The 24,011-nt window shown below is 37.9% G+C and overlaps 1 protein-coding gene across 1 annotated transcript in view; it reads right to left on the reverse strand.

The window, feature by feature from the left end:
- The window catches only part of CARS (cysteinyl-tRNA synthetase), a 35,155-nt gene extending 11,201 nt beyond the window's left edge, over positions 1–23,954 (reverse strand). Inside the window, exons 1-18 of the mRNA XM_010192197.1 lie at positions 23,751–23,954; positions 20,530–20,680; positions 18,252–18,497; positions 15,307–15,398; positions 14,374–14,462; positions 13,956–14,052; positions 13,401–13,499; positions 12,256–12,405; positions 10,526–10,666; positions 9,675–9,763; positions 8,671–8,792; positions 6,692–6,804; positions 5,993–6,121; positions 5,649–5,778; positions 5,223–5,326; positions 4,122–4,219; positions 1,740–1,929; positions 1,186–1,254 (exon numbers count right to left, since the gene is read on the reverse strand). Coding sequence (XP_010190499.1) covers positions 1,186–1,254; positions 1,740–1,929; positions 4,122–4,219; positions 5,223–5,326; positions 5,649–5,778; positions 5,993–6,121; positions 6,692–6,804; positions 8,671–8,792; positions 9,675–9,763; positions 10,526–10,666; positions 12,256–12,405; positions 13,401–13,499; positions 13,956–14,052; positions 14,374–14,462; positions 15,307–15,398; positions 18,252–18,497; positions 20,530–20,680; positions 23,751–23,954 — 2,313 coding nt within the window. The remainder of the gene's footprint in view (positions 1–1,185; positions 1,255–1,739; positions 1,930–4,121; positions 4,220–5,222; positions 5,327–5,648; positions 5,779–5,992; positions 6,122–6,691; positions 6,805–8,670; positions 8,793–9,674; positions 9,764–10,525; positions 10,667–12,255; positions 12,406–13,400; positions 13,500–13,955; positions 14,053–14,373; positions 14,463–15,306; positions 15,399–18,251; positions 18,498–20,529; positions 20,681–23,750) is intronic.
- Positions 23,955–24,011: the final 57 nt, after the last annotated feature.

Here is a 24,011-nt window from a genome sequence, read left to right on the forward strand (position 1 = left end):
GGATTCCTTCTTCACAAGATTATCCTGACTCTACTACCCTTGGCAACATCACTTTGAAGGAGCGTAACTTCTTGTTCCAAGCTATTGCCAATCCTTCCACAAGGCACATCAGTTGTAAACAGTGCCTGAATTAAGTGCTAAATATGAATTTAATTTCCATTTTCCCTAAAAAGGTCCTGCCTTTCTTCTGAAATTCAAAATAACTCTTAGCTAAGTTAAAAATCCCTACTGATGAGGTTTGGTGTGGAATACTGAGCACTTTCCTCATTATGCTTGTTACATCATGACTCAAGATTTCCACAGCACAGTAATGTCAGTATTTGCATGGGCAAGTATCAGATGAGTGTTCATTCATATTCTTCAACCACACACAAGCTTTTCTCTTCCTTTGATGAATAAAAAGCTTAGCTTTTTGGTTACACTACAAATGTTTTAATTATTCCTATCAAGAACAGAAAAACATGGCCACACATTTGAATATAGAAAAATACTTGAGAAACAGCACTGATTTGTACCTGTCAAATTTTTTGCATGAACAGAGAGAGCAAAGCTGATAGCTTTCATATGGAGTTATTTCTCCTGCCAGCACCACGAAACATCACTGTCATTACAGAGCCCATCAGCTCTTTCATCAGGTGTCTCTCAAATGTTTCCAGAAAAATTCTGCACCACAGCGGAACTCTGCTAGGTGACCAAAGCAAAACAGCCTTCAAAAGCCAGATAAAAACTGCGGCTACAAATGAGATCAGAGAAAGAGATTGAAATGCGGATAAAACTCCGGCTGCCTCAGGCTGGTTTTTGGTGTACCACAAGGAAGTTTAATCAGTATAATTATATTTTTGAAACTGCTTAACATAGAAATACTTGTAATGAATCTTTAGACTGTAGCATGTGCTGTCTGTAGTTAACATGTGGTTTCTTAAACAGACTCATAATTCAGAAGATGATTCTTCTTCTGGTTGCTACACAATTTGTCTGTCATTAAGTCAAACAAACCTATAAAAAACCCCAACTCTCATAAAAGAAAAATCCTGTTTCCTAAGCTAATTAATTACTTCAGATTCAAATGTTAAAAGCAGAAAGAACATAATATGGCTACGTATCAGTAATGTAATCATTTTATCTACTCCAAGCTTTCAAAGCTCACAGAATACTTTAGTATAATGTACTTTGTCCTTCACTTACATTTATGTTTTGACTATTCCCTCCAACAGGAAAACCAATTGTGTCGTCACTTTCTATGGCACCAAAAATCTGGTCAAGGGAAAAAGATAAAAAATTGTATACATCAAGTCACAGGTATGTGAAAACTAAGCACAATTACTGGGGTTTTGAAGCCACATAATTCTCATTTAACCCACAATTCACTGCTCTAGTAAGAGGATGTTCTGGTTTTTAATTGATAAAGCATACTCAGCATTGGCTTTCAGATGTAGCTTTAAAACTGTCAGATTTGACATTCTGACTTCACATTTTTTATACTATCTAATTTTCTTTGCATGTATTAGGGGCTCTCCACTATTCAACAAAACATTAGCTGAAATTATAATGTAACAGGCAGGACTTCAAATTGTTCCTGCTGCAGCACACACTGCAATTCGGGGTTGTTTTGGCTGAGGTGTATGTCGAAGATCTCTAGTTTTCCACAAGGTTTAAACCAAGACAGTTCAGATCCCCACATACTTGAAAAATACAACAGTTACAAATGCACAGTGCAATAGCAACTTGCTGTTACATACCTTTAGCATTTCAGTGAGATAGGAACTGATGTTTTCTAAAAGAAGTCTGTTTGGCATTTGTCTGGAAGATTTCTTTGCAGCAATATAGGAGTTACTCTGACTGACTAATGATCGCATCTCTTCTAAGACAGAGCGAGTGTCAATATTGTCACACAGTGCTTCATGAACTGCTGCCTTCTTGTCGTAAAAACTAAGAAGAAAAAGACTTTTTTTTACTGTTGATGTCAAAAGTATCTGCAACCTACTCTGAAAAACTTTTGTTAGAAGAGCAAGGGGACCTAAACATGAGATAATTTATATTTAAAGGAAAAACAGATGAGGGAGAAAAACGCATTATCACAATGCTGCTTTTTTTGCTGCTACAGGCAAAGCCAGGCAGGAAAACTTAATTGGCAACTATCCAAATAAATGACATGTGTCAGTTTTTAAAAGCAGTATAAATTGCTTATTTAGTACCTTCATGTGCTTACTGTTTTTTTACAGTATTGCTCTTCTATCCCTATGTACCAGCTTAGTTCTCTGTATCTGTCCAGCAAGAAGCACCAGTTTGAAAGTTAACTTACCACAAAGTGAAGTGTTATGAAGGTGTTACAAGCAGATACAAGAAATAAATTCATGTGAACCTTTGTAATGTTCATGAATCAGCTTAATACATAATACAGTGTATCAAGTACCATTTCATCATGCAAGGGGTACTGTTTCAAACAACATACTTTTTGCAGAGAAAAGAGAAGTGGTAGAGAAAGGAGACAAAAACAAATACCCATAAACCATATAGAATCATAGAATGTACTGGGTTGGAAGGGACCTTTAAAGACCATCTGGTCCACCCTCCCCTGCAGTCAGCAGGGACAATGTTACCAGATCAGGTTGCTCAGAGCCACATCAAGGCTGACCTGGGATGGTCAGGGATGGGGCCTCCACCACCTCTCTGGGCAACCTGTTCCAGTGATCCATCACCCTCATATTGAAGAGCTTTCTCCTAATATCCAGCCTAAATCTACCCTTTTCTAGGTTAAAAACATTACCCCTCCTAATGCTACATGCCTTAGTGAACAGCCTCTTCCCCAGATTTCTTATAGGCACCTTTCAGGTACTGAAAGGTCGCTATTAGGTCCCCCCCAGAGCCTTCTCTTCTCCAGGCTGAACAACCCCAACTCTCTCAGCCTGTCTTCGTAGGAGAGATGCTCCAGCCCTTTCATCATCTTTGCGGCCTTCCTCTTCACATGCTCCAGCACTTCAATGTCCTTTTTGTGCTGGGGGCTCCAAAGTTGGATGCAGTACTCCAGGTGAGGTCTCACCAGAGCACTGTTTTGATGCAGCCCAGGACACAATTGGCCTTCTGGGCTGCAGATGCACATTGATGGCTCATGTCCAGCCTCTCATCCACTAGTACCCCCAAGTCCTTTTCCTCAGGGCTGCTTTCCAGCACATCATCTCCTAGCCTGTATTGATAATGAGGAGTGCAGGACCCTGCACTTGGCCTTGTTGAACCTCATGAGGTTCACCTCAGCCCAATTCTCCAGCTTGTCCAGGTCCCTCTGGATGGCCCTTTTCTGTTCCTCCCACTCCTTTGGCCCTTCCCTTTGACATCTCTATCACTTATCTTCCTCCTTTTTAAAAAGTGATTATGTCTACAAATCTCAAGTTGAAGATGAAATTGCCAGAGGACAACACTAAACAGAAGCATCTGCACTTTGTCCTTCAATAGTCAACACCTCTGTCCACAAGAGTGAACCAAGCTAGGAGCAATTTTAGTACTGCAACATAAGATGCTTCTATTTTAAATTTCACTCATAATAGAAGTCACATAGAATGCTGTTACTACAAACAACAACATAGTTTTGTTTTAAAAGTGAAAGACTGCAATACTGCTAACACCGTCTCTCTCAATAACACATTTTCAAACATTAGCACTCTGATCTTTTGTGCTTCTAAGTCAGGTCATTTAACTTCTGTTTGTCTTAGTTTGCTCACTACACTTTGAAATGTGTAAAATACTATTTTTCCAGTTGTAACCACTGGGAATTATCAGTCACTTCTCAGACAGAAGGACAGCATTTCAAGTAGTGAAGAAAATGACATCTATCTAACAAAAGTTATCTAATAAAAACAGGTTCTCCTTTCCTTCACAAACAGGGGAATGAGGCTTGCCAGTGTATTTAACAGAAATTAAAGGGAAATCAACAATTTCATCTATACTTCATAAAGCTGTTGCAAGATTAAATTCACTAGCTTTATAAAGTTGGGATACTCTGTGGAAATGCTACAGATTTACAGATATCACTGTATAAAGAGTAAGTCATTTTGCAAGGAATAAAAAACTCCAAACATGGGGCTACACAGTGGCTATTCACAGAGGAGTAGGAACGCTCCACTCACATTTTGTTCAGCTCTGCTTCCTGATTTTCCCATTTCTGAAACTGGCCTGTCACATCAGTGGGAGCTCGAAGAATATCCTTCACATTTAAAAAGAACTCCTATAAAAGAAAAATACAGCTAAAAATCAGTTTAAATTAGACACAACTGAGACTTACTACCACAAGGCATTATTTCTTAATTAGCCTCCTAAAGTTTGTGGTTTCAACACTGTTTCAGCCAGGATCTACTAAATGTCTGACAAGGAAATCCACACATTTCGCATAACTCTGTAAAGCACAATTGGACTGTAATTCAGTGCCATCTCTTGGCTCTGACACTGCATGATACCCTATCGATACTCTAAAACCAAGCCACTCAAATACAATACTACTTTTAAAAGTTTATGCAAGAGCTCTCATGGCAGATTTTGAAGTGTGCTGCTGGCAATGGAAGCTGAAGGATGGCTTCACAATGAGGCCCTATTTTATGTGGGCGTCCAGCTTGGTGAAAAGTAATTTTCACTTATTCTGTGGCCTAAATGAAATATCCTACATAAAAAGCCGAATAGCTTCAACTGGAGAGACCAAGATCAATGATCTCAAAATGCTGTACAGCCTCCTTACAAGAAACCTGGATTTAAATTACAGCTCCAAACTAAGGAAGGAAATTAACTGTGCCTGACACCTCATAAATGCCTGCAAGGCACAGAGGCATATGCGTGATATATGTGGTGCAGAGACAAGGTAGGAATGATACTTCCTCTTCCCCTTTGGCTATATTTGTATAAAGTCTGATCTGATAGACATGGTATGAGAGTATCTGTTGGACTGAGTCCTATAAGCAAGCTGAACTGAGAAACTAATCTTGCATGTAAGTGCCAAGCTGCTCAGAGATGTCAAAACTTGGAGAGAGTACCCAGCTGCAGAGAAATGTGGCTGTCTCTGGAATTCACATGACTTGAATGTTCAATGGTAGCTAAACAAACACTGTGACATCCCACCTGATGAATTCATAATGTAAACTAAGTGGATATCACCTATATATCCTTGGATTCTATTCCTTGAAACACATATGACAACACAAAGCTTAGAGAGCTAGAGGAGGAACAGAAAGCTTACTTACATTCATAAACTTCTCATACTGAATAGCTGACTCCATGGTATTATTTGAATAATCCAGTGTATCCTTCCAAGAGTGCATGAGGAAAGCCAACCGTAACTGTCGTGCTGTTAGGAGTTTCAAAAGAAACAAGGAAAATAATCATCATCTAAAGCATTTTTATGGCCTCCAATACTGCAGTGGCTAAGAACATATTTTTTAATATTTTTACTATCAATACACCTACCAAAAAAGCAAGAACATTATTATCCATACAGATAATACCAGCAAGGACCAGAAGAACAAGGGAGCTGTTCTCAAGTTAGTGAAGAAGAAAGACACGTTAACTTAGCCATTTTTGGAAATTCCATTATGTGCCCGAGTAACAAAATTACCACAGTCACAACTCAAAGTACATTAAAAGCAGTCAAATTTCAAAGTAATTTTTACCTGTATGTTTCTTCAGTGCATCTTTTATGGTAATGAAATTCTTCAAAGACTTGGACATTTTGCAGCCAGCAATAGTTAAGTGGCCAGTATGCAGAAAATACCGAACCCAGTGATTGTTTTCAAAGTATGCCTGCAGCAAAACCAAAAAACACCAAAGACCCAACACTGTTTACATACATGCCATGAAGTAGGATAATTTAAAAATAAAATCCTGAGAACAAAAAGTTAGGCTTATACAAAACATACGTAAAGCATCAAAAATTAATTGATGGATTTGAGTAAGTTGCAGTCAAAGCAAAGCATGTCACTGTTTCACTGCAGAAATTAAAAGCCAGTTCACTCACCTCAGACTGTGCCAGTTCATTGTCATGGTGGGGAAAACGGAGATCAAACCCTCCTCCATGAATATCCATTGACTCTCCTAGAATGGATCCAGCCATCGCGGAACATTCAATGTGCCAACCTGGGCGACCCTGTTAAGAAAAAGACATTACTTAGCTACTGGCTAATTGTCTTCCTCTCCTGCCTATATATCATTCACTCACTGTTCTGCCTCTGAGCAGTTACGCACCTCAGGAAATGAGATAAGAGTGTTACCAAGAAAAAAAAAGATTCTCAGTCCTTAATTCATAAAAGTCCCAAATTCATAAAAGTATACTGCTAGATCTAAAGATCAAACATGGCATATACATCTGTGAAGGTCTGATTATCCCCCTTATTATTCTTTTAAAAATTACATTAGTATTTTTGATTGAAATACACATATATATATAATTACTGCAGATGAAGCCTGTAAATAAATAGAGGACAAATGACTAGCAACAGCCATCGTGAGCTTGCATGCAGACTTCTGTTTAAAAAGTATCAGACAGACAAACTGATACACATTCTAAATTATTAAATGAACATAGCAACAAAATCCACAAGTGAAGACAACATCCCCAGAATCTATACATTATTAATATGAGGTGAGGCAAACTATTTGTGTAACATGCTATTTAATAAGGTGTAGAAGATCTAAATCCTGATTATAATGTCCTTACCTTTCCCCATGGAGAGTCCCATGAGGGCTCTCCTGGCTTGGAGGATTTCCACAAGGCAAAATCATTTGGAGAATGCTTCTCACTTAAGCGATCAGCTGAGATGCTCAGGTCACCTTTCAAAAGAGAAAATGTAAATATATACATTTTATTTAAACACCACCATTATTGAGATTTTTGGCCTTGCTGTACCTCACATCAAGTGAATTAAAAAAACAAATGAAAAGAAAACCACTCAGCCTTCAAAATTCCTCATAATTAACCTTGATAATCCTTTGAGGTTTTGGTCAATGTTCGGTTGACAAGAAATTTGACAAGTATCAGCTGCACTGCTTTCTAAGTTTTGACATGAGATTCATGTACGTTCTCTCTGCAGGCACAATTCCAATATTGAAGTTACAGAAAAAGAAAGAAAGAAACAAAAAGACAGAACTACTTGTCTATGAGCATAGGGGGTTTTGTTGCTGTAACGCAGCAGAATCAATGCACTCCAAAGTTAGACAGATCCACATTAAGACTAGGATTGTCTTAATCTGCACACACAACACGACCACTGGATATTTCTTTCATCCCTAACCTCAGTTGCTGCACAGAATGGCTGGTAGTTGTTCAATACCTGTGTTTACTGTTTTATTACCATCACAGATGTGTTATGCATTATTTGCTGTTAGCTCCTCATGATCATTTAGGTGGTACTCTCATTAAAATACCTTTAAAACACAAGGAATTTGCCATTTCTGCAATACTGTCGAAGACTAAAAGTGGTTAACAATACCACATAAGAATCCAAGACTGATTAAAGACAAAACTGTCAAGGTTAAACTTGTCAACTAATTTTAATGTGCAGGCTGAAATACCTGCAATCTCAATTGTTTAGAATATCTAACATGCATTTTATAAATTATTATGCTTTTATTTACACCAACTGCAACATGCAAAACTTAGCATTTCTGCTCCCTGTAATAGTCAAAATGACATTATCTGTCAGGGTAAGGACAATCATCACAAATGAGTCAAAGCAGCTAAGCTGACAAGCAGTAACTTGCTGTATGCATACTCTTGGTTAGTTCCACTGATCACTCAGGATCGGTTCCTATTTGCAAAAGGACACAACAGTTCAACAAAAGTGACTGGTTACATGGTGGAAATGTGGAAATGGTATACATTCATGTTACCACAAAGATGGTGGTTTAAGCTAGCACCTTTCATTTCACATAGAAGATTTCAGCTATAAGGGTTTGAATTAAGAAAAAAAAATCATATCCATTTTAAGTTGCACCTCTCAGATATTACTAGTTACACCTAGTATGAGTGCCCTGATTTCACCTAGTATGAATGTTATATAAAAGCCTTTTAACAATCTTTTGATAGATTTTATGGATCGTTTGCTACTAAAACTGTACAATCTTAGCAGCAGATAACTAATGAGTCTGGTCTGTTGAGCATTTTAAGCTACTCCCTTGCTGTGACTAGACTCAAAAAATCCGTATTTAGATTTAGTTCAACAAAACAAGGTCTGCCAAGTAAAAAGAGTTCTCAGTATGAAATAAGAAGTCAAAGATTTGCCATGAAATAACCACAGCGTGGTGTGGAGAGCTTTCACCTCGTATGTGCAAGACCCAGCTCCAAGTCTTTGCTGCTTCTACTTTGAACCAGATGAACAGACAAATAACTGGACTATAGACAAAAGACTGAGCTATTCACAATTCTGACAAAATAAAACCCACAAACAAACAAATGATCCCAAAACATCCTCAAATTAATTATATTTCTTGCTGTTTTTTCAGTTAAAAGCTTTCAGGAAAGTGCTGGCTCAAGTTGCAAAACTTTGGAGAAGAAATCAACCGGGAAAGGAAGCGCAGCAGATCAACCTGCCAACTCTGACAGTAACTGTGGTCCAAATGTCAATGGAATCAATTGAAGAGGTCAGAACATCATCGGTTTAATCAGCAACTTAAGCAAATGTTATTTCCCCTTTTTACCTTCACCCTCTTGAAGAGCTTTCTGATCACCTACAGCTTCAGGAACCAACTTAGCATAGGAGTGTTTTTCACTGGAATCAAACTTCATAGTATCAAAGTATACAGATCCATTGGACACATACCTGAAAAGTTAAAGATCACTATTTAGCTAACTTTCCACCAAGATTTAACTGAATTTTATCCAAAAAAATCACTGTCTTAAACCTAAGTTTTCTAGTGTAACCACATACAGTATGGTACTGCTCAGTACTGTAAAGAGGACTTAGGTAAGCCTAAGTTTCAAGGCCTGACCATAAAGACTTCAGACAAACCACTGAAAGTCGTAATAAAACTGATCAAAGGGAAAACAACATCTTTTGTTAAACTCGTAAGAGGTGAGATGTCAGGTAACAGTCCCAAGATAAGGAATACCTACAACACTCCTCGTCCCTTTTAATATTTTGCAATAATATAATACAAATCGTGTTTGTTTCACAGTTCCTTTTGTCCTCCTTCACTATGTTAATTTTGTCCTGCTACCGCCATAATAAAAACTCTGACACAAAGTTAAGTTTCAGGACCACCAGGAATACTGATAATTCAGTGCAAACAATTTTGATATGTCCTCTTTTTTAAAAAATGTAAGTTTAAAGGAAGAACATGCAAGAGAAATTATGGCTGGCTGAACCACAGGTTTGCTTTTTTCAGAACTTAAATATAACTGTGTCAAAAAACTGAGGCTATTAACAGAAAAAGAACTCAAAACTTTCACAAGGGAATCTATCATGATACTTAGGAACGGGTATATTATCTTGATTTTCACAAATATTAGACAATGATAGGAAAACAGTTCACAATTACTTTTTTAACATATATTATTTAAAACTGATGAAACACTACTTCTGGAAAAGACTCCTATTGCTTATGAAAACAGAAAAAACAGTTCACAGTTAAGTGTTGAAAGCAACCATTCTAGCTCTGATACAGAATAATCACACAACAAAAGCATCCAGTAGCAAACTTACCCATAACCATTATCCACAATCTTTTTCACAAAATCCACAATTTCTGGCACATATTCACTAACCCGTGTTAAAACATCTGGAGGTAAAACCTATAGATAAAAAGTAGAATTCTATATATTTTTATACATGTATATAATAGATATATGCGCAAATATGCACTAAATATTTATATATTATACATTGGTTAAAAACTGGCTCAAAAGCAAGTGACAGTAGGTTCCTATTTCAAGCTTTCTGCTCTGAACAACGTGCTGTGGCCCATTTCTTCCTCAGTCTTTAAAGGCGACTTTAACAACAAACTACTGCAGGAGATGTCTGCTCTTCCAACTTACTGCACTTCTGTCAGGACAGGCAATAAGCCCCTCTGATTTCCAGGTAAATAAATAAAGCTTCACTGATCTGAACCACTGCCTATGACACAACACTGCATCCGTAACAGCCAAATCTGTCCTTGACTGTTACCATCACATAATCTCTTAGTGGCTGAAGACTGGTGCATGGTCAGTAGAAACGCTGAGGGTGGCAGGGCTCTCCTGCACAGCTATCAGACTCTACCCAACTTCTGGATCGGTTTAGGATTATAAACCCATGTTACACCAAAGGGAAGGGGTGGAGTGCACACATTAAACTCGATCACCAGTTAACTGGCTCTGGTAACATGCACAATAGATTTAAGACTGATGAGACTGAAACAGACCAGGTGCTAACTTAACAGTTACCTACTCACATTAAAGAAAATACTTAATAAGGTTGAAATATGAGCTTTTTGAAAGCTGTTAACAAGCTAAATTGTATTCTTAGTATTATGAGGCATATACACTTCTAGAACAGAAAACTGTTTGTTTACTTACATTGAGCGCTGCCATATCTTTATGAAATTCCCCTTCCCAGAATTTTGGGAGCTTTGAGAACATGGAGTTGTCAGTCACCTGACTGCCAAATTTTGTGTCCAACCAGTCAGACAGCAAATCTTTGGCTTCTTCCAATAGTATCTATAAGGCAATGATTAAAGTTCAACTGATCAAAGACTTGCCCTGTTTAAAGTCTGCAGAGAGATCTTATTCAGAACAGAGAGGTTTGCTTACGGAAAAAGACACTTGGCTATGAATACAGAATAATCTGTGCTTCTACCAGACTTTTATCATATTGCCTTTCATAAATATAGATGAAACAAACAGAAGAAGGAAGATAAACTGATAAATCATATCTGGTTTGATATTAATCACTTAAATAAGCATGTGGAATGTATGCTGTCAACATCAGGTGGGACCTGCAGTTATGTCACATCATCTGTTGTCCCCTGTTACTACAGGATAATCCTAACAGCAGCCTTGCTGTGCACATTGCTAAACAGTGTTTGAAAGACTAATTTGAACATCAGCAAGGATACATTTCAGTCATATTAAAAAGTGACTATTTTTACAATAGGCTATAGCCCAGAATCACAGAATCACAAAATAATAGAATGGTTTGGGTTGGAAGGGACCTTAAAGATCATCCAGTCCAACCTCTCACTAGACCAGGCTGTTCAAAGCCCCGTCCAACCTGGCCTTGAACACTTCCAGGGAGGGGGCATCCACAACTTCCCTGGGCAACCTGTGCCAGTGTCTCACCACCCTCACAGTAAAGAATTTCTTCCTAACATCTAGTCTAAATCTACCTTCTTCCAGTTTAAAGCCATTACCCTTTGTCCTATTGCTACCTGCCCCTGTAAAAACTCCCTCCCCAGCTTTCCTGTAGGACCCCTTCAGGTACTGGAAGGCCACAATGAGGAGTCCCCAAAGACTTGTCTTCTCCAGGCTGACACTTGGAGACCTCCAGAAGGTGTGATTGCTTAGATTTCAGTTGTTTTTTAAATTCTGTTCTGTCTGTTATATACACTTTTATAAAGGCACTCAATATTAGAATAGCTGAACACTTTTTTAAAAAGTTAATTTAGAGACTGAGTCTTCTCACACATACCCTATGCTTCCTACAGCAATTAGCACAGATATTCTGAAAGCAAGAAAGAATGAAAGTGGAAACCAGCTCCTAAAAGACAGTAGTTACATTGACTGACTTGGATAAGGGACATTATCAAAGCCAAATAAAGTCAACAGGATTATTGTCACTAAGTGTAATGGTCTTTGGACAAAAATTATCCGGAGCATAATTTTTGGGATGTATTTTCTCCTCTGATCAGTGGCGGAAACACATTTGAAAACTGCCACCAGTATTGGATGGCGATAAATGCAAGTTCAGTAATTTATACTGAAACTAACTCACCAAGACAAAAAAAGTCAAATATATACAAGAGAAAAAGTCCCATAGGAAAGGTAAAAATAACTGAGTAATTATCACAGTGAGTCAAAAAAAACCCAGTCATTGATAAAGACAGCATCCAAAAACTAAGCAGTTGAATTCAAGGATCAAAATTCCTGCACTGAATTCAAATTGCTAAGAACACCTCAAGCCCTCCATTCTTCTTTTTGTTAATAAAAAGTTCCATCATCTTTCAGGGAATTACTACAAGCTAAATATTTTATTTTACACCCCTGACAATTATAAGCCAAATATAATTCTAAAAGGAGCTCAAACTGACCTCATGACATCTGTTGATCTCTTCTGCAGGGAGTTTTGCTTGCACAGCTTCTTGTAAAGGGTCAAAAGCAGACTTCACCGCACTCTGAATTCTTTCCAACATTTGCTTTTTATCTGGATCTGTTGTCTCATTTAATTTAACTGAAAAGAGCTACAATTTTAAACAAATAAAATAACTAGAAAGCAACTCGCAGTACAGTAGTGCTATGTTCCATGCACAATAATTATTTTAGCCACACAGTACCTTGCTAGTGATGAATAATACATTATGCTACCTAAAAAGCTTTGATATCAAACTACTGAAACATATTCCTCATCAGAAATAAAGGTGAATTAAAAAAAACTTTAGTTCACATCCAAACGCAGTTTTTCAGAAAGACACTATAAATTACTACATCAGCAACAGCGCTCTTTAGTAATTTTCAGTTTCTATGCAGTTGGTCACCTTAATTACACAGTTGATTATCACAAATCTGTAAAGCAGCAGCTTTAATGTGAAACAGAGATTGAATGCTATGCTTGCAGAGTATGTCAGGCAATGATAGCTGGGCAAAATTTCCAGGCCTCCTATTCCCAGGCCTGTATTCAATTCATAAGACTGATAGTCTCTGTGATCTGTAGTTCTAAAAATGACCAGAGAATCACTTTCCCCAACCTTCAGTCCAGCATACACAATTTATTAAATCCCTAAAGGATTGGAGACTTTGTGCTCTTTCCAAGGTCATCAATGGTACAAAACAGAAATCTCACAAGTTTTAAAATACTACCGACATATCACTGTTTAAAAACTATTTTGAAGGGTTACTTTTAAAGTTTGAATTCTAACACACAAACATCCCAATGCTTTTTGAGCTTTTTCCCCAGTACCTCAACAACAATATGCATGTACTCACAAACAAGTTATATGGACATAAAAATCAAGCATGCCTTTTACATGGATAGTCCTTGTCAATTGTAAACCAATGGAAAAGTCAAAGTGATGTGCAGTTCCAGTAACATTTTTAATTTGTGTGATAGCAGTTCAATAGAATAATGGAAACAAGCAGAAAGTTTAAAGAGGTAGCAAGGTCAGAAGCATTTTTGATGCCTTGCTACATTATTGAGTAAGAACCTAAGACACTAGCAGGGATTAAATACCATGCCCACCTCTGAGGCAGTTTTAACATCTTCAAGTAGCTGATCTGGTGCTGATTTGTTCTCTCTATACCGTTCAAAAAGGTAATTTTGTCTTGCTCTCTTGATGATCTAAAAAGCAGAAATATGAAAATATTTTTGTGAAGTGACACTGTTATAAAAAGTGCAAATAAAATCTATTACAGACCAAATGCATTTCAGAACCCCTATAAATTCAACAAGCTACAGGAATTATATGCAGTAATGTAAATTAAACACACTATACATAGGTAATCAGCTACCTCAACAGAGTTAATTATCTCAACAATAGGCAAATAAAATAAGTTATCTTTGTAAAATGCTTAGTCTTCATTATTTATTACAACATTCATTTACATACAAGAATACAGGCTTTGCTACCATACGACTGCTACAAAACAGAAAAATCAGTGACCTTGTGTACAAAATGTATGTCTATGTTAATAAGTATAGGATTTATCTTGGCTTACCAAATGGCAATTATATATGACACTCTAACTCCCCTGCTCAAAGTACAGTATTTCAGATTGCAATTTTAAAAGACCTTACCTTATCATCAATATCTGTAATATTCATACAATAGAAAATGTCATATTTAAAATAATCCCTCAAGATTCTTCTCAGGATATCAAATGAGATGTATGACCTAAAAGCATAAAAGACATAAGGGTGTTTTTAGTGAACACTTGAAGTCTATTTCTATTCTATTCTATTCTATTCTATGCACAAACAAATCTCAGAGTCAATAATTTTACAACCGTTCTAATGCTCCCTCATCTACTAGTAAGCTTTTAATCACACAATGACTTAATATTATAACATGCTTTTAATCTTGCATCTCAAGCTTTGAATCTAATGAGACTATTTGCTAGTAATACACTCATCTAAATAAAGTACCTTTTCCCATTAATCTTTTGCTTCCAATAGGCACTGTTATTACCTATATGAAAATAAGGAACTGCAGTACCTGGCATGTCCCATGTGAGAAGCATCATAAACTGTTGGACCACAGCAATACCACAAGACCTTTTTTCCATTCTGAGGCTGAAATAGTTCCTTAATTGAAAAGGAAGGCACAGTTATCAGAAGAGCCTGAAGACGTGATCTCAGGCCAGTAACACCAGATTTGGAGATCAGAATGTGAAAGCATGGATTATAATTACAAAAAAAGAGAATAGAATAACTATTCCACCCCCAGTTTTACCATAATAGAAGAATCACCACTAGCTTTATCATGCAAGAGAGATAACAGGATGTGGCTGCTTATGTTATCTCTACTCTTATTAATCAAGATATCAGATTACAAAGATTTGGACTAGGCAGGGCATTACACAAGCTAGCTTGGTAAAGGGAAGGGCAGGCTTTCTTTTACATTGAAAAAGGTTACACAGTGTAATCATTTCACACATACTTGGATACAACATCTCATATAACATTGGTATTCTCGGTATTTTCTCTATTTCCCAAAGGACCTTCAAACAAGACCACAAGAAGTTTTACCAGTTTATACTCCAATAATATAATGGGTGAGACTTTTTTTTTAACACAGACATCATCTAAAGAAAGAAACTGTTTTTTTCTGTTCAGGTTGCCTACACTTATGAGTATTACAGTTGAAACTCTGGCTACTTTGCATGATAATAACTTGCAATTGGGAACTATATATTACGCAATATACAGACACCTACACACACTTGTAAGTATGTGTATATTTACTGTGTATATTATAACACTTGCCCAGCAAACAGGCTTGACTAACACAGCATCTCTGGCATCTGCTTGTTACATTCTGCAAAATACAACACAGAAACTGACTACCGACGGGGTAAACAAACAAACTTTTCATGACTTGTCTATCTGTGTTTCTATCGAAATCTCCACTTCTCTTTAATTTAATCACCTTACTGCGAGTCAGGCTGTTGTAGAGGCAGAGCCTAGAATGTTTTGTCCCTTCAGGAGGAGACCAGGGGGGCTGCACACGCTTGCCTTTACCTAGAGGAAAAAGTAGTTGAAAGAGAACTGAAAAGACACTTTCCATAGATCTGCAATATAACATTTTCTCCTTATCACATCATTACATTATTTTAAAAGAAAAAAACCCCACATAAAATCAGACAAAGCAGCTCCAGTACTAGTAATCCAACTACTTTTGTTAGAGCTCCCTACAAGCCACTGTAAATTATTTCAGTCTAGTTTATTTTCTACTCTCTACTTGCCATTCCTATTAACTTTTCATCCAAGTAACAGGAGAGAAGAGGATATAAAAGTAAAAGCATGCAATTCAGTTAAAGCATTAACAAGAGCTTTGAAATTTAATAAATCATTAATAAAGTGTCATGGCAGTCCTGGGCTTTCTGCAATGGCACTGATTTTACTGTGATGGCGTACCACGGATCTCACACAGAATATGCAAAAAATCTCCAGAGAGCAGGGTTAGTCTCCAGAGCCAATATTGACAGAGTATGTGTACTCAGGCCGAGAGGGAGGAGAGATGGAAAGGTTTAGAAAGAACCTGAGCTTTTTATCAAATGCTGTTGCTATGTACAGAAGGCATTTTCGAACACATTCATCTACCACAAATATGCTCCAATTCAGCAAGAGGCTAAGTTTTGCCATTAGAGAGAGTAGACAAAACCCAAGGTAATATTAGTGACAATATTCTTGCATTTGTTTTCTTGTAATTTTTTAAGAAGCAACACAGTTGTTAAACTCCTGTTTTTTTCAAACAAGAGTATAAGTATGGCATCTGTCGAATAGTGGCGGTTTGCTATGCACAGAGCTGCTTCCAGCTGTAATGATGTTAAACTAACAATCGCATGAACTAGGAATGAAAGCAAACCAGGAAATTAAAAAACACAGCAAGCTTAATACACACAGCTCTGTCTTCAGGAATTCTCACGGTATGCATTTTAACTGCAATTAAAATATTATACAAATTACTTGTCGTGACAGCAAAATTGCATTTATGATCCTGTGTCTCAAGGTGCTCTTCATTAACCCTGTTTCCACTAATATCTTCATATGAATATTTTGGCTGAAAACCTACAGGTAACGTAAACATTCATGGTATAAAAAATATAATCTCAACCTCAACTTCCTTTTTTGAATAACTGCCTAAGTAAGAAAGAAAGTTATTCAATGTAGCACTTTGTCTCACAAATGGACTCCATTTAATCTCCATGTGATGTATGCATGGAAATGTGTTTATTCTAAACATTTCATTGCATGAATTATTCCTGAAGAGAACACCTCAAGTTCAAGAGTAGTCTACCCATAACAACACAGACCATACACCAAGGTATGGATTTGTTTACTCTTTGATTTACAAAGATTACGCTGACATGCTTAATTGTGGCTAACGTTTCCCTAAGGGAAAGAATCCTATGTGGGTTAGTTTAATAAAAGATAAATCAGTAAAGCTTTCTTTACTTACAACCACACTAAACATAAGAAAAAACCCAGATACTGCACCCTAATGTTCTCAGCCTGCGAGTTAGGTGTCATGCTATATCCACTATATGGACACCAAGGGCAAAGAAAAAGGCATACTAGTTAGCCTGTTCAAGTAAGTCTCTGCCAGCTACAGTCTTCCCGTTGGTTGAACAGAAGTTCATTTGCTATAATCCACTCCTGGAACTCTCTGATACACCCCAAAAACCACCGATAAAATATCCAAGGCATAAGAACTGTGGCAGATTTGTGCGTCATTTTCACAGTGAACACTGCAGAACACCATTTCAGTTCTTCTTATATATATGCACAGATCATGAAGATAACAAGACATAACCCTTCAGAAAGAGAGACTTAACATTGAAGATTTCATGGACAGGAAAACAGAAACTTCTCTTATTGCTCCACCCTGAACCATGAAAGTCTACAGACAAAGTGTAGTTAGTGGCATTAAATCTGCTATCAGAGCCAGCAGTGCAGCTGAGATCCCTTCACTGCTGAAAGGAAATCAATAACCAGCACAAATGCATGCAGGCACACACAGATACAGGATCTACTTGCAGCAGTCTGACTTTAACTGCTGGTCTGCTAGGAACTGACACATGTATGATGAGAGGTTGTGAGAAGATTGCATTGGAGTAACATTAGTCAACAGCCATCAGCAAAAATGACAGACATTATGCATTCATTTGTAGGTACTGCAAGCACTATGCAACAGTTCTGTGCTATTATTATTATTTCATGACTCTCTGAGCAAGGATCTCACTATAAAGCAATTAAATTAGACTAGCTCATTGGAAAACAACTCAGGAGAGTGATGCAGCTCCCAAAAATGCCAGTACCTGTTCTTACACAATGACCTAGATTAACTGGTTAGTGTTTCCTCAAATCATCTTGAACGCCTAAATTACCAGGGTTAAACATTCTTTTTGAAATTCAGTGTTAATAATAATCATAAGATTTTTTAAAATAATAATTCAGTTTATTATGAATGTGTATATTATGCAACAACTATTTAGTTACCCTTGTAGGATTAAAAAAAAGTGAACTGAGCAAATCCTGGTATTTTAGGTAACAAGCCAAACCCCACATTCCTTTACAATCCAGCAGCCAGCTTTTTTAAAGAAAACACATATAATCAAATTCTGTACACTGAGGAATTTTAAAAATCAAAGGAATGTGGAAACAGAGCTTTAACATTCAAATAGGTCAGGATCTATCAATTACACAGTAACTGTATGTAAGAAGAATTTCATGACCTTAAACACAAGTTGATATGATCAATTTTAAAGCGTGCAAGAAAGTATGAAAGGGAACTTCTAGGAATTCTCAGCAACAAAAGTCAATACAATGTCAGCTAGTCTATAATCTGCCCACCAGTTTCATATTACTCACTTGTTTGTAGTTTACAAGGCTCATTTTTTTCACTGCTGTCATCATAGATTGCTTCTATGTGTCTGTACCACCGGACAACATGGATATACTGGTCCACAGGTGGCCTCGAAAACTTTCTGAATACCTCCACATCTGCATGTGAAAATGTGAACCCCTGGATATAACTACGAGTGCTCAGGTACTCGTTCAAAGCCTTCACCCTGGCTTCCTCTTCACTAATGCTCAGAATAAAACTGTAGTTGGAAGCTGTAAAGAGAGGCACAGGACACTTGGTCAGCATCAAAAGAAGGAGATCCCATGACCAAATTTTATCCTTATACTGTACATCTCCCCCTCTAAATTAGCTCTGGTAATTCACAAGAAATTGAGAAAAATATATTTCATAGAAGCTACTGAATAACTATCTATTTCCTATTAATAGGATTATGTTCATGCTGTGATAAGTTTTTGTGAGACATCTTTGTAAAGAGTAATAAGGACAAAAGCACAGGTCCTTTTCATGACGAAATATTATCTGCTTGAAATTGGAGAAAATTCTTCACGCACAGCAAACCTAAACAGTTGCTCTTTTCCAAGCTGCTAAAACATCCTGCAAATATTTAATACGATTAATTTTATACATTGTGGATAGGCTGTGAATACATCTCCTGAAGCTGAGCATATCCTTAAATCTTTGCAGGACTGGTGGTTGTACACAAGCTCCCAGCATGATGCTCAGTTACTCCTACTTGCTCTAAGAACTTGAAACGTAAGCTATCGCTGTATATTCCCACACTGCTCCTATACCCTGTAACACTCTCTCTTCTCAGATATATGAATAGTATTTAAAATGAGTAAGGTCTACACAAACTAACAGAACAGATATTAGATCATGCTCCTCCCTCATAATTTTTAAATTCCATTATTTATTTGGTATTCAGACAAAGCAGGTTCAATCATGTGTCATCTTTACAACTGCAGGGACATGGTGGAAGGAGCGGAAGGGTTCTGTGACTTAGCGGGGACGTTCACAGCAACAGCAAGTCCTGTGCAAGTCAGTGGGTACGACGCACGGGCGAGCACTGACGTTCAGTAAAGCCAGCATTCACATTTTCCTGAAATGACTCAATGTTTCTAACTCCATTCACATTCAAAGTACCGTAGAAGCATTAAGTCAATCTCCTGCTTAGGTAGTCAGCCAAGAAGGTAATTTAAGACACAGTGGAAGTCATAGCACAATAAAGTGAGGGAGGCAGTATGAGAACACCTGTCCCCGCTCCCAGACCCCGACAGAGACCACTACCACAAGTGTTGCTTCTTACAGGAGAATGAACATCTTCTGCACCAGTAGTTCCCAAAGCATTGGAGGTGCTCACAGCACAGTGCTCTCAAAAAGGGAAGGATGAAAGGAGATGGGGAAGCAATGGCTAGGAGAAGATGTAAGGAACTGCAGAATTGAAAAGTTTTTCCAAATATCATCAGTTAAGACTTCACGAGCAGCTCATTTTCTATGCTGAAATCAATTATTAAAATATTGTAGAGGAACTCGGGATGACAAGGACATTGAAGCTAGATACCAAGAATATTTGTGTTTGACTCTCTGGAGTAAAAATGAGATATAGCGGCATACCAGCAGAACTAATAAAAAAGATCAGTGATTAAAAAAACAATAGCAAAAGAAAAATCAAAGGTCACAGAAGATATTTAAAATTTGTACACAAAAGCAAAGTCAGATTTATCCTGTAAACTCTTAAACCTTCTCAAGGGCCATCCATGTAATTGCTCATTATAAATAAGGAATAAGAAGTAAATAATGGCTCATAACTAGACTGTAGGGGCTTGTCTTACCCACCTGAAAGGAATTCAGCTTTGGCTCACATAGTTAATTTTACTATAAACATTTCAGGTTCCTAAATATTTATTGATGTTTATCGTCACAGAACTTCACATGTTTAAACACGTTAAATAGTTTGAAATAGTTGTGTTCATTAACTATGGAGACATAAGTCTTCCTTGAATGTGAATTTTGTATCCACGAATGAGATGAGGGAGAAGGCCAAAAGAAAAAGTATTACAGGAATGATCTGTGTAGAAATGAAACTCTATCTCAAAGAAAAGATCTTTAAAGATCTATTGCAAGGAAAACAACACTCAATTTGCAAAGTATTATTAGGGTTATTATGACCATTATTCACACACCAGGCTGCTAATGCGAAGCAAGTCAGTGTATCTGAAACAATATAAGTGCTTTCCAACCACATCTGTAAACCAATCTAAAAGGGAAGTTGCACAAACTTACACACAAATACAACAAAGATGACAGAACTCATACTAGCTAACTCTGGTAAGGAGAGATGGCAAACACCGTCTGTAAACGTCAGTACGAGCTCAGCCCTGATAAGCAGAGGAGCCAAAATTGCTTTGAACAATCTTGGCACGCACATTAACACCTGAAATTATAAAGTTTGGGATTATGTCTAGTTGCAAGAGCAACAGCAGACTTGAAAGTATAATACATCAAAGAAACCAGTTAGCCCAGGGGATCTAACAGGAGGATGCCTTTATGTTGAGACTGATCAGACTCCAATTCAGTCCAAACTCATGTCCACGACTGCACACGATAGAAAGCACAGCATGAACACACCTGAGCTGCTGCTGACAGAGGCTCTCGGGGTGCAACAGCAGCTGAGCCACAGCAGTCTCACTGCACCAGTACGAGTTTCCCACATTGGTCTCACAGGCTGTGCTGAGCTCCAAACTTCCTTTTCTAGACTGACAGCTACTTTCAAACAGTGACAGGGAGCTTAAGGCTAGCACAGGTGTGTTCTACCCTCCACTGCAGTCAGGCACATAGATACAAGCAAATTTGCTGTGTTTGAGAGAGTCCTGAGCGATCAGTGCAATTCTGAAATACCTCTGAGCATCCTATTTCAGTGCATACAGGACAAAATCATTCCCACTTCTGGCATTCTTGTGAGTAGCTCCAAACTGGACTGAACGAACCAAACAAAAGCTCTTCTCCTGAAGCACAGGCTGCTCTCCCGAGAAGAATGAATATGATAACACTGTCTTTAAGAAGGCAGTATACTAGAGGACCATTTCTTTTCAAGCAAAACAAATCAGTCAAAACTTTCTTTACATAAAAGTCTGTTCCAATTTCATTTATATCACTACTAAAAACAAGACTAGTAAATCTACACAATCTTGGTTTTTCTGTGATTTGTATCCTGTCACTCTCAGTTCCCCCTCAGTGTCTCGCAATGGCTTGAATTCATCACACACTCCCACCAAAATATTTCCTGGAACTTCCTAAGTGCTTCATCCCCTCTCCTCATACACTTCAGTATCCCTATCCTCCTGTACAGCTCCAACCCATCTTTGCTCAAGCTGCCAGCTCTGCAACAGGCAGCCTGCTGTCAAATGTAGTTAATTATCAATCAATGAATTCAAAAACTACTGAAGGAGAAGGGCCAAAGGACACATATGGGTCTGAGCTGCTTTACCCTGTTGCTTTAGGAAACCAGGCTAAGAAATAGCCCTTCTCTCTAACTGGAATTTTTTTTCCACTCCTGAAACAGAAAAATTACAGTTGCTACTACTCAATTGCATTAGGAAGTGTCTTCTTGACAACAGAAACACAGGAGCATTACAGAGCTGTTGCATAACACTGAATATTAACTCATGTGAAAGGAATGATCCATAGACATCAACTCATATCACTCAAGAGCAGCTCTGTTCAGAAAACAGGCACTGAACATGAGTACTGGAGAGGCAGCAAAATAACCTAGATAAACCATAAGAATGGATGTTAACAATGTAACACTCCCCATTAAAAAGTAATTTCAAAAAATTCCACTGTAGACATAAATACAGTTCTCATACAGTATGATCTCTTTGGGCACTATAATTGTCACACGTTCTTCTTTCCATGCATGGAGCGCTTCAGTGACTCCTGAACACCACCGGGAATTTGTCTGCAAGACTGCAGCAACACACAGACTCAAAGACATAAGCTCACTTCTACATTTTATTGGTACATAAAACACCTTTTGTACTTTAATCAAAACGCATAACCCACACAATATTAAATTTGATGGAAATTTTTCACTTTTATTAACTTCAAAACAAAAACCTCTGTTCTTTGAAGGTGTTGATAGTAAAGTAAATACAGAAAAGCCATAAAGTAGGCAGTAAGCAAGCTGACACAAAAACAGGGAGTTACTTTGCTTCAGGGAAAAATTAGGTGTCCTGGGCTTCCCTTAACCTGCTAACCTTGTCAGTCATAATTAGATGACAACTGAAATGTTCCGGAATTTCTGCAGAGGCATCCTCTGAGAAGAAATCTTAGGCGTTTCTGAATATTTTAAAATGTCATTTCTCTTCCAACTTGGCTTTCACAAATTTAAAACAAGTCATAAAAGATAAGTGTAATGTGTCTCATTATTAATACAGCTCCAAACTGGCAGTTTATCATTCTGGCTGGCCACTCTGCTAGCTTTGGAAGGAGGTCCAACTATTTGCTCAGCCATTATCCTTTCACCCTTTTTCATAAAGATTTCAGAAGAACTGAACCAATAGAGCTATCCCATATATGCAAGACACGGCACACACACAGAGAGACAGAGAGACAGAGAGACAAGGGACTTTTCAAGACTCACATACGAGGATCAAGAGGCAGAGCAGGATTTTTAAGATGTAAGTATCTCACCATGAAAGAGCTTGTCAGTCCTAGTCACTTTGACCTGTGAGTTCCACTTCCACTTTTCCTGAAGTGAAACTAAACGTAACAATTACTATCTAAGTAAAAAGCAAATACTATTTGCCCATTAATATATGTAACTAAAAAGCTTCTCAAAGCAGTCCTGAACTGACTTTTCCCCCATCCTTAATTAAGATACTGAAAACACATCTGAAAAAGCCAGTTCCTTGACAACAATAAATGTTTCTGGACTCCTTTACATAGGAATGTTACTTGTGATGAACAAAGTAACTTTCAGTAACAAAGAAAAAGGGGCAAAATCTTTGAATCTACAGATCCTTAACTGGAATGACAGAAATTTCCAACCCCTTACATACCATAAAGGTATTTCATACTTGTACGACTGGTATTCCAAGCTTCCATTTGCTATAGTAGTGCCAAAAATTATAGGACTACCCTAGCCCTCCTTCCATATGGAAGAGCATAGTATAACCCATTATTAAAATACAACCACAAAAAAAATAGTCTGGAAAAGTCAAAAAGTTCAGACATGAGTTCAAGGGAAAACACAGGTGAACAGGAAAAACAGTAAAGGAGACAGAAGCAGGCAGAAAAGAGCAGATGATGCGGTGATAAGCGCACAACTGACTAAGCGGTCTGGCAGCTACCTCACATCTCTTTGAACCCATCAAGCCAGAGAACAGCTGTTTCCAAACTTAGTACTGAGAAGCTCTGAGTTTTTTTCCACAAGTCACCATGTGCCGTCATTAACGTTTACACTGGAGGTGAGGCACAGTGTGGATCACCTCCCACAGTCTCACAAGGCACCAGAGGTTCTCCAATCCATAGGCACCAGTGCGAGAGATGCAACCACCACCTATAGATCCGGATTTCTCACCACCCCACGCACGTACAGACCCAGTCGCACGTTGTACTTCGAACCCCTCGCTCCTGACACCTCGAAGCTGCATCAGGAGCTGCTTACGTGTCACCCTGTCACCTAGGGACACAGGTGACCTCCCCATGGGGCACCCACCCAACAGTGGGAGCAGGGAGGCTGTCACCTCTGTCCCAAGCCTGTC

This window comes from Mesitornis unicolor, unplaced genomic scaffold, assembly GCF_000695765.1.
Source record: "Mesitornis unicolor isolate BGI_N332 unplaced genomic scaffold, ASM69576v1 scaffold659, whole genome shotgun sequence".
In the NCBI taxonomy this organism is placed as follows: domain Eukaryota; kingdom Metazoa; phylum Chordata; class Aves; order Mesitornithiformes; family Mesitornithidae; genus Mesitornis; species Mesitornis unicolor.